Genomic DNA, 14908 nt, shown 5'->3' with positions numbered 1-14908 from the left:
TTAGTCAAAACTGCATGTTAAAATGTGTTTATGGGGGGTGCACTAAAATGCTGAAGAAATTTCAAACCTAAAAGAAAATCACAAATTGCAGCAGAAATGTGGAAATATGAATTTAAGATTGAAAAAATGAAAAATTGAGAGAACTGAGATTGATAGATTCTTCCATCCCTAGTCGGGAACATTGAATCTGTACTTTCATATCCTCTACTTTCTTTTCCTTTCTCTATTTTCTGTATAGGTTGAATTATTATGCACAAAAAATATTAGACTATACTTTTTATTCTTTCCTTTGGGCAATAATTATATTTCTGGGCATAATTAATTGCCCTTTTTCATTTCTCCTGTTGTGTGGATAATGCAAACTGTTATCCCAAACCATTAATGTTTATAAGAGATAACACTATTTCTTAAATGATTCTTGGTGTTCATAAATGATTTCTTAATTTAGTGCAGACTGTGGAAAATGCCTTACAGCTTGATCTTAACCACATTCACTTGGAAGTAAATTGATTTCAAGAGGACTTACTTTGAAGTAAATGCGTTTAAGATTCAGCTGAAAATGTCTTGCATAAATTTCATTTCGTTGCAGATGTAATGGTATGTCCTGTTATGCTTCAGTCCTTCAGAAGTTGTTCATTTAAGCCGCAGTCCTGTACATGCTTACCTGAGCGGAAGTCACATTGAACTCAATGGGACTTACTTTTGAGTAGACATGCATAGGATTGTATTGTTACTGCTATATATTGCCATAGGCATGTATGGCAGTAAAAAAGGGTTGTATACATGTGCAGATCTACTACCTCAATGTTGCAACAATAGTGAGAAGGAAAGATCTCTTTAGCAAGAATACACCTATACTTAAATAAAAGTATATGTGATAAATGCCTATTCTAAAATCAAATTCCAGGTGCCAATAGACATGCTTGCTTTTGAAAAAGCCCTTATTAATTACCATTGCAGATCTATCTCGGCATTCTTTTATATGGAATGTTTTAAAAATAAACTGGTGGTGACAGTTCTGTATGCTTTGATGCTTCTCTTGTGATTTTGAAAGCTGATGTATTTTATGTTTTTTTTAAGTATTTTAAAATATTTGGTAATCTCTCCTACCAACCTGTTTCTCTTTTCTCCTTTCCTTCTCTGTTCTCTTTCTGCACTGGCAGAGCACCTTGGATTAGAATTAAAGGGTATGGACTCAACCATTCATTTGTTAACCAGATACCATTACGAGCTGCTGACAGTCCTTCATATTGTATTTTGATAGCTTCAGTGGGATGGTTTTAAAAATCAGCTGTTCTGTTCCCTGTTCTGGCACAAATTGGGCCAAACATAATACCTAAAATTACACTAAAGGAATTAAATCCTAAATAATCTGCATGCGTTTATTGCAGCACTTTCCCCATTCGCCTTAGTGGGAAACACTTCTACCTCAGGTGACATTAGTCAGCTGCAGAGACTGGTCTTTGTCACTTTTCACTTCTGTGCTGCATTATGTTTGGATGTAAACTGAAAAATTGATGGTGTCATTCTGGAAAACCATCGGCTTGTATAGTGGGAGCAGTGGACAAACATTCCAGTAAGGAAAAGGTTGGTGTGAAAGAAATTAGGAAGTTGCAGCAATTCTACAAAGCTACCCTGGCTCTGAAAAAATAAACATGGAAAAGTCTATTTTTATTTTCCCCTCTGCCTCACTCCATTATATTCCTTGTTCGTTTGGAAGGAATCAATTTAAAATGATAGAGCTAGGTAGGTCAGGAGGAACTCTTTGTTGCTGAACTACAATTCCCACCGAAGATGGCCAGTGGCCAGGGATTATGGAAGTTGTAGTTCGACAACATCTGGAGGACCAAAGGATCCCCATCTCTGAGGGAGGCATATGTTGAAATGTAAGGCCCCATAGCAGCCGGGTCCTATTTCACCAACACTAGTGCTAGGTTTAGATGAAACCTACAGCTGTTCTGAATATGACACAAAATAAGATGAAACCAACAGCTGTTCTGAATATGACACAAAATAAAGTAAAACCCTGAGGTGGTAGGTTTCTGGGCTGTACCGCTTCCAATTTCAAGTAGAGGGTATATTTAGCCTTTAAAAAATACACAATTCACTGCATATACTGGATTTAAGGCCAAACTACATGTTTAAGAAGGGATGCGGGTGGCGCTGTGGGTTAAACCACAGAGCCTAGGACTTGCCGATCAGAAGGTCGGTGGTTCGAATCCCCACGACGGGGTGAGCTCCCGTTGCTCGGTCCCTGCTCCTGCCAACCTAGCAGTTCGAAAGCACGTCAAAGTGCAAGTAGATAAATAGATACCGCTCTGGCGGGAAGGTAAACGGCGCTTCCGTGCGCTGCTCTGGTTCGCCAGAAGCTGCTTAGTCATGCTGGCCACATGACCCGAAGCTGTACGCCGGCTCCCTCGGCCAGTAAAGCGAGATGAGCACCGCAACCCCAGAGTCGGCCACGACTGGACCTAATGGTCAGAGGTCCCTTTACCTTTACCTTACATGTTTAAGAGAGATTTATGAAAGACTCTTCTAACATACATTTTCTGCTGGTTGTGTGTAGTAGCAGGCCAGGGAGGATTGGGTCCAAACAGTGGCACTGGGGAAGAGAATAGCCAACCTTTTTTTCCTCTGAACAGTTTTTGTCATCTAAATTGCGGCCAGGTCCTCTTTGGTGAGGGGAAAATACAGATAAAATACACTTTGGGTCTTAACACCTTAGACAGAAAATGATGCTGAACCTTTCTCTCCAGTATGCTAGTTTCCTACGTGGAAGGAGAATTTTGTATGGGGAAATGTCCAAAAATCTCCCCCATCTCCAAGTGGTACAGGCCAGAATTCTATCACCCCTGCCCACCATAGGAGTGGCCTTCACAGAGCGCATGATGGAATAGTGTGAAAGCACTTACTGGACATGCCCTTTAAAGGTTGAGTGTTCCATGTTAATGAGAACTGCACATGCAACTGGAAAATCAGGATTCCCAGCTGTACATGCATAGAGACCCTTTCTCACTAATGCTTGATGCTGGGTTGTCACTGCTGGGTGTGTTTTGCCTATGTGTGGTGGCATTCATTGAATGCAAGAGGGGCTAGTTTGAAACCCACCCACCGCTTATTCTGCATCATGTGTAGAATGACTCTTGGGAAGAAGTACATGATCCCATTGCCAGAGGGACTGTGCTGGGGTCTGAATGTATAAAAAGCAAAACTTGGAGCATATCAGCAGTTTCTGTAGGAGGCTATAAAGCCATCCCTGATTATTATCAGCCTTGTCGTCTAACCAATGATCTGCTTCCTTCTTCTTTCCCCATTCACTCAATATAATAGCAAAAATAGCTTGTTGTGTTGCCACACTGCTGTAGTAATTTCCAAGAAGAAACAATTTCCCACGCTTAAACTTAACAAACAGGAAAACGCGCTCACACGTATTCAAAGCTAGATATCATATCCCAAACATCTCCCTCTGAGTATCCTCCTCGTTTCCTATGTTCTACTCGCTTCAAGTGAGGTTTATGAGGCTGGTTTAAAAACAAACAAATCCTTCCACATATGTCAGGGCGGGGAACCTCCCAGTTTGGCGCATAAGGCTGTTTCCCCCCCAAATGATACCCTCTGGCCTCGTATCTGATGTCTCTTCCCATGGGGAACTCAGTTGCACAGATGGCATCCCTGGCTCGGTTGGCCTTGGGAAGAGGTGAGGACAAGGCAGGGTGAAGCAGCGATACCCAAACACCCAGCAAACTCCTGGCTATCAGGTGCTTGGGTGGTGTTGGCCAAGGGACCTTGATAGGCAGCTGCTGGGTCATACCTGTGCTTAATGGACACAGCGGCTATTGGAAGCACCCTCAAGTCCCCTTCCTTCTGCCTTGCAGCTGTTCTAAATCCCTGCTCCACAGGTTTTCACATATTTCCTCCTCCTCTTGGCTATGTAGCACTGACGCACGAATGAAGCCAGTGAAAAATTATAAAAGCAGAAGATTATAGAAAGGGACTTACTATAACATCAGGTGTCTTAGAAAAGCACATGTCTTTCAAGCCTCAATGACAGTGAAAACCAAATGCTTGTGTTCAGAGAAAGCTTATAATAATACTTTCACTTGTACGAAACATGGAACTTAGTCCACAGTGCTTGGTTATCATTTACCCACACAGTCAGTTTGCAGGACAGCCTATCTAGGAAAGAGAGGCAAGTGCTTTCCAGAAGGAGGGTATTTATAGGACTAGAGAGCCTTGGACCCCCCCAGCCTATTCCTGTGTGGAGTGTTTGTCCATGTTTCCAAATTACTACTGAATCTTGCAAAATTTCATACTGATAGCACCAAATGGACCTGTGTGAATTCATTAACCACAGTACATTCTCATCAGGTTCTTCTTTGTGGTGGGAATAGTAATAATAATAGTTCACAGGGAACAGCTACCTCCCACCCCATACCATCTGCTGACAAGAATGCTGTAATTGAAGGGGACATATGCCTACTTACGTATCAGACCATAATTGTCAATTATCAGGAGATCCACTTCTGTGAACGAACAAACTTTATGTAGAAAGTGGCCTTGAATTGACAGTGCTCCTGAATCAAAAACACTTTGAAATGACATTTGGAATTGAGGATTTTTGACATCCCTACTTAGCTTAAACTTGTGTTGCTTTTTAAAAAATGTATTTCTTTCTAGGCTCACTGTTATGCAAGAAATATCTTTTGCCATCCCGCCTCTTCTTTTCAGCCCCTCCCCCAGCCATGTGTGTACCTGTAACGCTCCGTGGATGACATTTCTTCACATGCACGTGATTTCCTCTTAACAAATTATCGCACAAGATAATTTGTTATTTTTTAAAAATCACATTCTAGCACATGCATGAAAGAGTTAGTGGACCCTGGCTCAAATTTCTTACAATTTAAGTGGAATTTTGAGTTGCTGTTTACATTGCCTCATATTCTCACTGTACAAACCTGTATAAGTTTACATGTTATAAATTGTTTCATAGCTAATTATTTTTGCTGAACATTAAGGTCTCTAATTTCAAATGAAACTTTGTGATTACAAAGTATTGTCACTACACAGTAATAGATATAACAGCAAATGAGATTTGCAGCACAGGCTTAGACATGTCTACTCAGAGTTGTCTACCCCACTGAGTTGAATGAGACTTACTCCTCCGTGATTTGTATAGGATTGTGGGTGCTGCCATCAAATGTTTGATGTTGCAAATGGATGAAGACAGAATTTTTATGCAGGTCTCAAATGGTGGATTGATCAGCTCATACTTGCAGCCACATTTCATGTCAGAGTTTAGGATTTCATGTGAGAGAAATAAGATTATGGAGAAAATTATTACCTTGATAGTTTTGCTCCTCCAGATAGTTAACAATTCACTGTTGAATTCAAGAAAATTCCTAATAAATCTTGGTGAGGACTTAATTTTATCACTAGGAAGAATTATATTCACCAATCTGAGAATCAACATTTGAGTTTTTTCTCTTTCTTTCTTTCTTTCTTTCTTTCTTTCTTTCTTTCACATCCTGCCTTATAGGAAACAAACAGATCCACCCATGGCAGTTCACAATAAACATCAACCTATGTTGTTGCTGCTGCTGTTTTTTTAAAACCTCACAACCAAGAAACAATATAAAACTATTAAAAGCTATCAGGATCCTTCCCGCCAGGCAGCTGGTGGTGGAAAAGCCTTGTGGGGGTGAGATCAGAGGGGGGTAATCCCAGTTGGAGCAGATCTGAGGTTGTGGTCATGGAATTTATTTTATTTTGAAGCAAAGTTAAAAGAACAAGATCACTAAAGAAATAAACTCACAGATAAATTATTGCATTAAATCTGGCTACTTTTGCAGAGTACCAAGATTCCTGGGTACAGCACTCAATAACAACACTCTATCACAGTAAGACTTGTTAGCTATTTGTTGTAGCTGTGAAGAACAAATTTTCAAACTTTTTTACAAATTACGCTAAATACAGTGAACCGTGTACCAATATAAAAGTCTTCAGTGTGCGCTTTCTCTCTCTCTCTATATATGTGAAACTTCTTCCATCTAGGCAGTCTCAGCATAGGGTTGTTCAGGGAAGGAGTGTTTAAATGTGCAGCATGAGTAACAGACTGAAAAAAATCCTGATGGGCAGCCTTTCTGTTTCTTGCAGCAAAACATGTTCAAGGCTGGTTCAGATCCTCTAGTTTCTGATGAAAGCAACGTGAATCTTAGGTCTTCTTTAAATTGGTAGATGCCAAGGTTTGAGCAGCCTGATACCAGTTCAGATTTCTGGTGTCTATGATATAAAGTCAAAGGAGATGCTCTGCATTCTAAAACCATCGCCTGCAGTACATTCATATGCCTGTCTAATATTGCAAAGTGTTGAAAATTTAGATGCGGCTCAGCTGCCAGGGCCCTTGCTGAGATTTCAAATTAAAATGTGGGAGTGGCCTGTATACTCTTCAAGAGAATTGGATCCCCCCCAAATATATTTAATTAGCTAGTTAATTTATAGACCACTTCATGTTTCAGCAGAAATCTCTAAGCAGTTCACATATCACAAAAAAGGGGTACAGTGGTACCCTGGTTTATGAACTTAATCCGTTCCAGAAGTCCATTCTTAAACCAAAGCATTCTAAATAAATTGAGTCCCATCGCAGCGGGGGACTCAATTTACAAATTGAACACACTCAACAGGAAGCGGAACATGTTCTGCTTCCAAGGCAAAGGTCACAAACCAAAACACCTACTTCCAGGTTTGCAGCATTCTTAATCCAAGTTGTTCATAGACTAAGCTGTTCTTAAACCAAGGTATTGGTATAAGAAATCAGTAGCTGAAGGTGGCACTACTCACCTGACCTCTCTCTGGTTGAGTCGCTGCTGTATTCAGGGATGGCAAGCAGGCAGGGTGAGGCCAACGTGGTACAAACACCATGGCAGGAGCAATGGATTGGCTCCAGCAGCGCATTTGCACTGCACCAACCTCTCCGCCCCTTCCCACCCTGGTTTTCAGCAGGAACTCAGCTGGAGAGAGGTCAGTTGTGGTGACACAGCCCCCCCCCCATTCAAAAGGAAACTCTGATGATACTATATGGCTAATAATTATTCCACCTACAGCTTATCTTTGTAGCATAGATCTTTTCCGATCACAAACCAGGCAGAGAGGAAGGGTTTGGGGTCTGGCATGTACAAACTGGTGAAAAGGCACTTGCTTTCCCTGTTTCCAGTTTTGCATGTCCTGAGCATAGAGAGATACTCTAACATCTCAAGTGAGAAAAAGGCTTCCCATCTTACTGATAGTCAGTGGCATTTGCCCATTTAAGCTGCTTTGAGCTAGAGTTATAATAGCACATGCCCATTTTGAAAAGCAAGGTATGGGTTTAAGGGCCTAATGTGTGCCTGCAAATTCTGACAGACAAAGTATAAGCCTCCTGAGTGCTTATATACTGGAAAGGTAACACAGTGGTCAAGCCATACAATCCCCAGGTATATTCACACCTGAGGCTGAAAGTGCCCTTCAGTTCTCTGGCATCAGAATGAATAGCAGGAGAGAGGCTAAAAGACTCTTTAAGCCTAATATTTGAAAACACTCTTTTTAAGGCTAGGTTTGATACCCACTTTTTGGAATGGAATTTAAGCTGTAAATTGCTTAGCACATCTTAGAAATCTTGATTGTCACATAGGTCATTATTGAAATTTCCTTCCTGGTCCTAAAGTGGGAATGAGTTTTTCTTTCACCATTTGTCAGGCAGTAGATGCCAGCAGTGACAGATGATAAGAATCTCTGGTTTTGGTGCCTTCCTTTCTGAGTAAAGGCCAGATCCTGATCCATCCAGCACCTCTACTTGGTTGGATGACACACAGAGGACTCTGGGAAGTAAAAGAGGGAACTATTGTTTGTTTGTTTTTTTTGTGTGTGTTTTTGCTAAATCCTAAAGGGAGGAGTTATGTAGAACACCCGGTCAGTTTTCAGATGCCAGCAAGCCCAAAAGTAAAATGAAACCACCACTTCTCATAGAACAATCTCTTCTACACAAGATCCCTGCATTGGTGATAATGCTGCATTCTAAGCTTCTTAATCCCTTGCAGGATTACTGATAGCCCATTCTTAAGACATGTGTTGGCTTGCAAAATATGTTGGATGGCAAGTATCAAAAGAACGACACAGAGCATAGCAGTGATTTGCCAGTGCAGCTGTGGCACATCAGCTGCACCAGCAAATTCATATTGCATCACAAATGTTAACAGTCAGACAAAATGAAAAATGAAAAGAATGAATGCATCTGAGCATTTGCTATATGCACCGCCACAGAAGACACAGAACTCATAATACGTTTGATTGCTATTCTTAAATGAATGGTGAAAGAAGTGAAACAAGTGAACATGAGTAAGTAAAAGGTGAGAATAGGTATAAATGCTCCATTCTTGCTGCCTGCAACATTTACACTGCAATCCTATGCATGCCTACTCCAAAGTAAACCTACTGAAGTAAACAGGGTGTGTTTGGATTGCTGCCTGATTGCACTGTAGCATACCTTTTAGGCATAGCTGTCAACCTTCCCTTTCTTTTGCGGGAAATTCCCTTATTCCAGTTTCCCGCTGCTTCCCGCTGCTATCCCGGATTGTTAGATATCCCGTAGACTGTCCCCGGGACAGGTGAGGCTGCTGATCCCTTGTTTTCGAGGCTGCTGATCCCTTATTTTCAAATATAAAAGTTAACCAGATACCATTATGAGCTGCTGACAGTCCTTCAGTTGACAGCTATGCTTTTAGGGCATGTTATTTCATTTATTGGTTCAAATTTCACAGCACAGCAAAAGCTTACCTGTCATACTTTAAAGTGCATTACTCCTTTATTTCTATAGCTGTGTTCAAATAGAGGAGCTTAGACTCTTATTGTGGAATAAATCAGAAGTTCATGGGCAGTGACCCTGCCCCCACATTAGCCTCCTTGTTAGTTCATACCACTTTTTTGTGAAATAGCTTTAAAAGTGAAGTAGAATTCATATGGGCTGAAAAGTTACTCTAAGGATGTGAAAGAATTGAATTGATTTGTAAGACTCTAAAATAAGGGCCTGATAAAAATTTATGCACAGGTATGTGCAACAAACTTCAGCTGCTGGTTTGGTTGCAAAACCCCCCTCAAAACAAACCCCCCCCACAAAGGGATCATTTTCAGTGAGTGGTGAAAGGGTTAAGCAGTCCTCCCTCCTCCTGCTTCTGTGCTCTAAGTTGTCACTTCCTAAAGCAGCTTTTCTGCAACAAAAGCAGCCATGAGAGTTTTGTGACACTTGTTTGCCCATAAGATTTGATTAGGCCTTCAGACAGAGCTTTTCATGCCAGACAAGGTAACTGCCTTAAATTAGAAAGTATGTATGCATATACAAAAAGACAAAAAGTGTGTGTGTGTGTGTGTGTGTGTGTGTGTGTCTGTTTCTAGTTCTATATAAACCAAAATATTCCATATACCTAAAATATGTGATTACTGCCTATAGTGAAGGGCTAATGTACTTCATTACAAAACTTCGGTTTGGGAGGGGATCATTTTCAAGGTCATAATCTTCTCTCTTTTATGAAATTGTAACTTAATATTATGCGTGTGTACCCAACAAGTGTAACTTGATAATTATTTGGCACAGACTACGAACCATGCCTTCATGGATTTTTATCATTTATATTGCCTTATCTGCAGTCATTCCTTACTCAGACCCTCCATTCCCAGGCAGACTATTCAGTCTCTCACCCCATTCACACTGGGGCTGTGCAAGCCTGACCCCCATCCAATTCAGGGCCTGATTCGGTGATCTGGATGCAGCCCTGATTAATTTTGTATCAATCTGAGCCCAGTGCAACCTGATCTGGGACTGGAAATAAAAACCTTGTGTTCATGTTCACTTAAACTCCGAAATCAAAATGGCCATTACTTTTTTGTTTTTTTCACGTAGGTGTATGATATTGGAAGACATGGTAGCCTCCCAAGAGAGGATTAGCCTTGCCAAATTTCAGACAGTCATTTTCTGCTTGTGTTTAAGCTTGTATTCCCTCCCCCCAAAAGAAACTAATTTTATTAAGACTGTACTGCACTGATGTATGTAATATTACCCTGTATGTGTGCTGCTTGCTCACTGACTGTGTACAATGTATTGGACTCTGTACAATGAAGTCACAAGACTTAGACAGAAACACAGAAGACTAAGTATTAATACAGCTGTATTAATAAATTAATAAATTAATACAGCTGTAAATAAAATGCAAACCTAACCTTAAAAACTAGGGCCAAAATTTGGGGTAGCGGAGAAAACAATTGGTTATTTTGTGGAAGGCTGGGAAAGGATGGGAGACAAATAGGTATGAGAGATGCTAAGCCAACACTTCAGCTGGTGGAGGAGCTGCAACAAGCAAGCCATTGGCACACTACTCTCGTATAAAATGCCCCAATGACATGGAGGCAGATATGCCAAACAAACAAACAAACATGACTGGCATTAGAGACCAGATCTACCATTTCTAGGAAATTTGGTGACTGAGTGGATGTGAGACATTGTTAGACCTGGCCTCTAAGAAAATTATATTCCAGGTTTGCTTCTCTGTTGCTTCTCAGTGGGTGAACCTGCATCTAAACGCCACCTGTTCACTCACAGTTGTAGCCCCCCATTCCTTCCCTGGTTTCCTTCCCTCTCCCAGCCTTTAACCACTTCTGTTCCAATTGACTTGACAGGCTCACCACACTGGGCTACACCTTCAATGGGGCCATATGCTACTCTAAGCCTGTCTCCGCCCAGCAAAATGTGTATACCAACACTGAGTTACTTTGCAGGGTCGACATAACCCATGCTTTATCAGCATTGGTCCTACCCTCTGCAATATGAGCATAATAATGATGGCCTTTTTTTTTGCATTGGCATCAGCCCAGTAATTTTTTAAATGTTTACTAACTCAGAAAAATAATTTTTGTATGAAATAAGATATGAGTCAGAAAGATCTTTGCTGCTGCCTTGGTCTTTGAGCTACTACACATCAACCACAGGAACACTACTATTCTGGATAGCAGAATTGCTTTCTGTGGGGCAGCAATTGCTTCTCCAACCATTAAAGACTATCAGAAAAGTCTTAAGAACAAACCAAGATGTTCCTGTTTTGAAGACTATATAATTCATGTTTCATTCAAACCTTCTCTTTGTCTTATTGGCTAGATCTTCTTTCCTAAAAGTCAGTTATTGCTGACACTTCACTCATTGACCAAAAGTACTGAAACGCGGGAGCAGGCTAGTCTGTCATAAATACCAATGGGTGAGCAGAGTGCCTGCAGATGGTGTCTCATATCTCGTGTCCCTCAAGTGCTAGAGACATACTTTTTTAAAAAGGAAAAGAAAGCTGAGAAACTGGAGATTGTGGCTTATTCAGGGGGGTGGGGTGGGCAATTGCCCTCCCTGTCTTCCCTGCTGGCAATCCATTTCTCCTCAGCAAGTAATCACTTCCAATCCATTGGTTCATCTGCACAGCTTTTGATAGCAGAGAGGCTGGGTCTAGACACATCAAAGAAGCATTTCAGTTAAATGCGTTGTAAATTTAAACAGGGAAATCTGGTAGAGAAAAACGGCACTCCACAATGTTATATTGCATATACAACACATATAAATTGCTTATTCTTTACCAATGTAGCTGAGTCCTGGATGCTCTCCTACTCCTCTGCTGTTCTTAGAGGCTCCAGTAGCCAAAAGATACACAGTGGTTCAGTTTCTCTTCCACTGTGTTCTGGCTAGTTGTGTACGTTCTGTGACTTCTAAATGCTACCAGAGTTAAGAGATGTTGGACTGTAATACGGGGCTCAGAGTGAAGTGTATGTAGATATATATTTCCTTTGGCCACTTTACCAACAAAAAAATGAAACTCAGCAAGTGTTTCCACTGTGGGTCAACATGAATTTTCCGCAGTATTGAAGGACATTTGTGAGTATGAAAAGACCCCACTGACATAGTGCCAAAAAAGAGAAAAGAAACGAAGTAGATCAATATATATACAATGTGCATATTGTTTTATGTGTTATATTTATTATTTTATGTAGACATAATTACAGAATTTAAACAACTGCAATACATTTCATCATAGTGGGAAAGGATGACCATGTGATCTGAATGCCGGCTTACTCCGCTGTTCAGGTGCTAAGCGTTAATGGGCAACTTCAAGGCCCCTCCTTTCTCTTCTCAGGGTTGTTTATCTTTAAACCAGACTTGGACCAGATAGCCCTTCAAATAGAGAGGTTCTTCAAATGCAAGACCGCTCTCTGTAAAGTAGGACACATGACCACTCTATGAACATAAGACCTCTGTGAGATGGAAGAACTGCCATGTTCTTGCTTGAATGCTGTCATGCATCGGGTATTCTACAAATAGTTGTTCAAAAAAGAAGTAGGTTTGTGGGATTATTAGAAAACATGGAAGAGATGTCTTGGAAAGAAAAAGGAACCCAGTGTGAATTGTTTTTTGTTGGATTTGATTCACATAGACAGGAAATAGTAAAAGCAAAAGTTTGGAGAGAAGTAGAATATCTACACCTAATGTTGGACTAGGAGTACAGATTTTAGTGTATAAATCAGGAAAAGAGCCCATTGGGTTCCAATCTCCTAGTGAGAGGGTTGGTATATTCAGAATTCACATTTTTAAACTGATATGTTTTTAACTGCTCATTGTTTTTATGTCATTTGCAGAAGCTGAGGAGCTGTATCAGAAGAGAGTTCTAACCATAACTGGGATTTGTGTTGCATTGCTTGTTGTGGGAATAGTGTGTGTGGTAGCCTACTGTAAAACCAAGTGAGTGACATTTCTTAATAGTAAAGAGAGCTTTTATAATGCACGGACAGTTTATGCTGTTCTTAAAGTTCCAGTTGTTACCAGCCTAAAATACTGTTGTGTGTAACCTGAGCTCTGAGTGGCGTCACTGCAGGGATTCCAGCACTTACCCAAGGATCAGTTTCACTGGACACATAGGGTTTTATTTACACATATATGCAACCTCACTAAGCTTTAGGGAGGAAAAGGAAGGGAGTGGGTCTACTGTTTTCAGCAACTGATGTAACATGCAGTTCCAGAGTGCTTTCAGACGGACAGCTGCTAGTGTCACCCAGCAGCATAGCTACATGGGAGGAGGCTAGAGCAGTGTCCACTCGCCAGGATAGGAATGGGGCTGAGTGAGGCAGAAGGGAGGTCATGGGAGCTCTGGGTTCTTGTTGTTGGTCCCACAAGTGGGTGAATGCTTCCACCCACTGGGAGCTCTCCCCACCTCATTGCCACCTTGCTCCACTTCCGTTCCTCAGGGATCAGCACCAGTGCTGCTACTCTGATACCCTCAGGAGCCCATGGTAATTTACATTGTTAACAATTTTAGAAATATAGGCAAAAAGCTGTTGAAGTGTGAATTAGAAAATCTTTAAAGAAAACAAAACAAAAAAACTGATAAAGTGGTGCAAACCAGAACAGTAATAGTGAAAGTTTACTGAAGTGTTGATATTATTATTATTATTATTATTATTATTATTATTATTATTATTTACTAATTATTACTATTTTTTCATCTGCTTTATCTTGCTCAAGGCAACCCAAAGTGATTTACAACCAAACAAAAAACCCCACATAGAGACATTGAAACCATATGTAAGCCAATAGGCTCCCTCTCTCAATACATCAATGCACACATTGAAAACCATGCCTTAGTCTAACGAGAACAACCAGGCAGGAGAGTAGTGCTAAGAACAATTCCCAGCTGAAGTAATTGCACTACAGTGGTGCCTCGCAAGACGAAATTAATTCGTTCTGCAAGTTTTTTTGTCTAGCGAATTTTTCGTCTTGCGAAGCATGAAATCCCATAGGAATGCATTGAAATTCAATTAATGCGTTCCTATGGTCAAAAAAAGTCCAAACAAAGCCAAATTTGGTACAACAAGAGTTTATTAACTGCTCTTTAAAGTCACACATACTGTAAAGAGCAGTTCAAAAATTGAAGGAACAATAAATTAAGTTTCTAAACATGACAGAAAAACATTTAAAAATCAACAAAGTGTACCGTACATTTTCTAAGACTCTGGGGGACCACTCGAAGAAGGTTCCTCTTCCACTCTTTGCTTCTTGCTGAAGAACCTGTCCATGGTCTGCTGCTTCATCCGCCTTTTCAGCACCTCCCTGAAAGGCGACATGACCGTCGTATCAAAAGTGTTCACAAGGTCATGTATCACATGCTTGTTAGGGTGGTGCCGCTGTGCAAAAGCCTGCACATCCTTCCACTTCTGGCAAATGTCCCTCAGTTCTTTGGAGGACAGCCGTTCCTCAGTTGCTTCCTCCTCTTCCAGCGAGGCCTGCTCCTGCGCAGCCTCTGCCTGCAGTTCGACCAGCTCCTGGGTGGTCAGCTCGTGGTCGTGCTCCTCCACCAGCTCGCTGACGTCCTCCTCTGTGACCTCCAGTCCCATGGTCCTCCCCAAGGCAACAATGTCCTGCACCACTGTTGACTCTGGTGCATCAGAGTCACTTGGTGCCACACAGTCCGGCCACAGGCTGCGCCAAGCACAATTCAAATTTCTCTGGCTGATCCCGTTCCAGGCCGTGGTGATCATCTTCAAGCAGGTGACGATGTCTAAGTGGTCCTTCCAGAATTCCCGCAGGGTGATGGTGGTGCAGTCAGTCACCTCGAAGCATCGCCTGAAAAGCTCCTTGGTGTAGAGTTTTTTGAAATTGGCGATGACCTGCTGATCCATCGGCTGGAGCAGTGGCGTGGTGTTAGGCGGCAGGAACATGATTCTGATGAAGCTGAACTCCTCCAACAAGTCCTCCTCAAGGCCTTTAGGATGAGCAGGAGCATTGTCCATCAGAAGCAAAGCCTTCAGCGGGAGGTTGTTGTCCAGCAGGTACTGTTTGACAAAAGCAAGATTGACCCAG

General features: G+C 41.4%; 1 protein-coding gene across 6 annotated transcripts in view; it reads left to right on the top strand.

The window, feature by feature from the left end:
• NRG2 (neuregulin 2) overlaps nucleotides 1–14908 on the top strand; it is a 134975-nt gene that overhangs the window by 108591 nt on the left and 11476 nt on the right. For 3 of the 6 annotated variants that reach the window (XM_083624459.1, XM_083624462.1, XM_083624464.1), the window contains exons 6-7: nucleotides 1164–1187; nucleotides 12691–12793. In XM_083624459.1, the coding sequence (XP_083480585.1) occupies nucleotides 1164–1187; nucleotides 12691–12793 (127 nt within the window). The remainder of the gene's footprint in view (nucleotides 1–1163; nucleotides 1188–12690; nucleotides 12794–14908) is intronic. The other 3 variants (XM_083624461.1, XM_083624460.1, XM_083624463.1) reach the window with 1 other exon arrangement.

The sequence above is a fragment of the Podarcis filfolensis genome (genome assembly GCF_964270895.1).
Source record: "Podarcis filfolensis genome assembly, chromosome: 7".
Classification (NCBI taxonomy): Eukaryota; Metazoa; Chordata; class Lepidosauria; order Squamata; family Lacertidae; genus Podarcis; species Podarcis filfolensis.
Note: the sequence above shows the minus strand (reverse complement) of the source record. Positions and strands in the feature narration are given on the sequence as shown.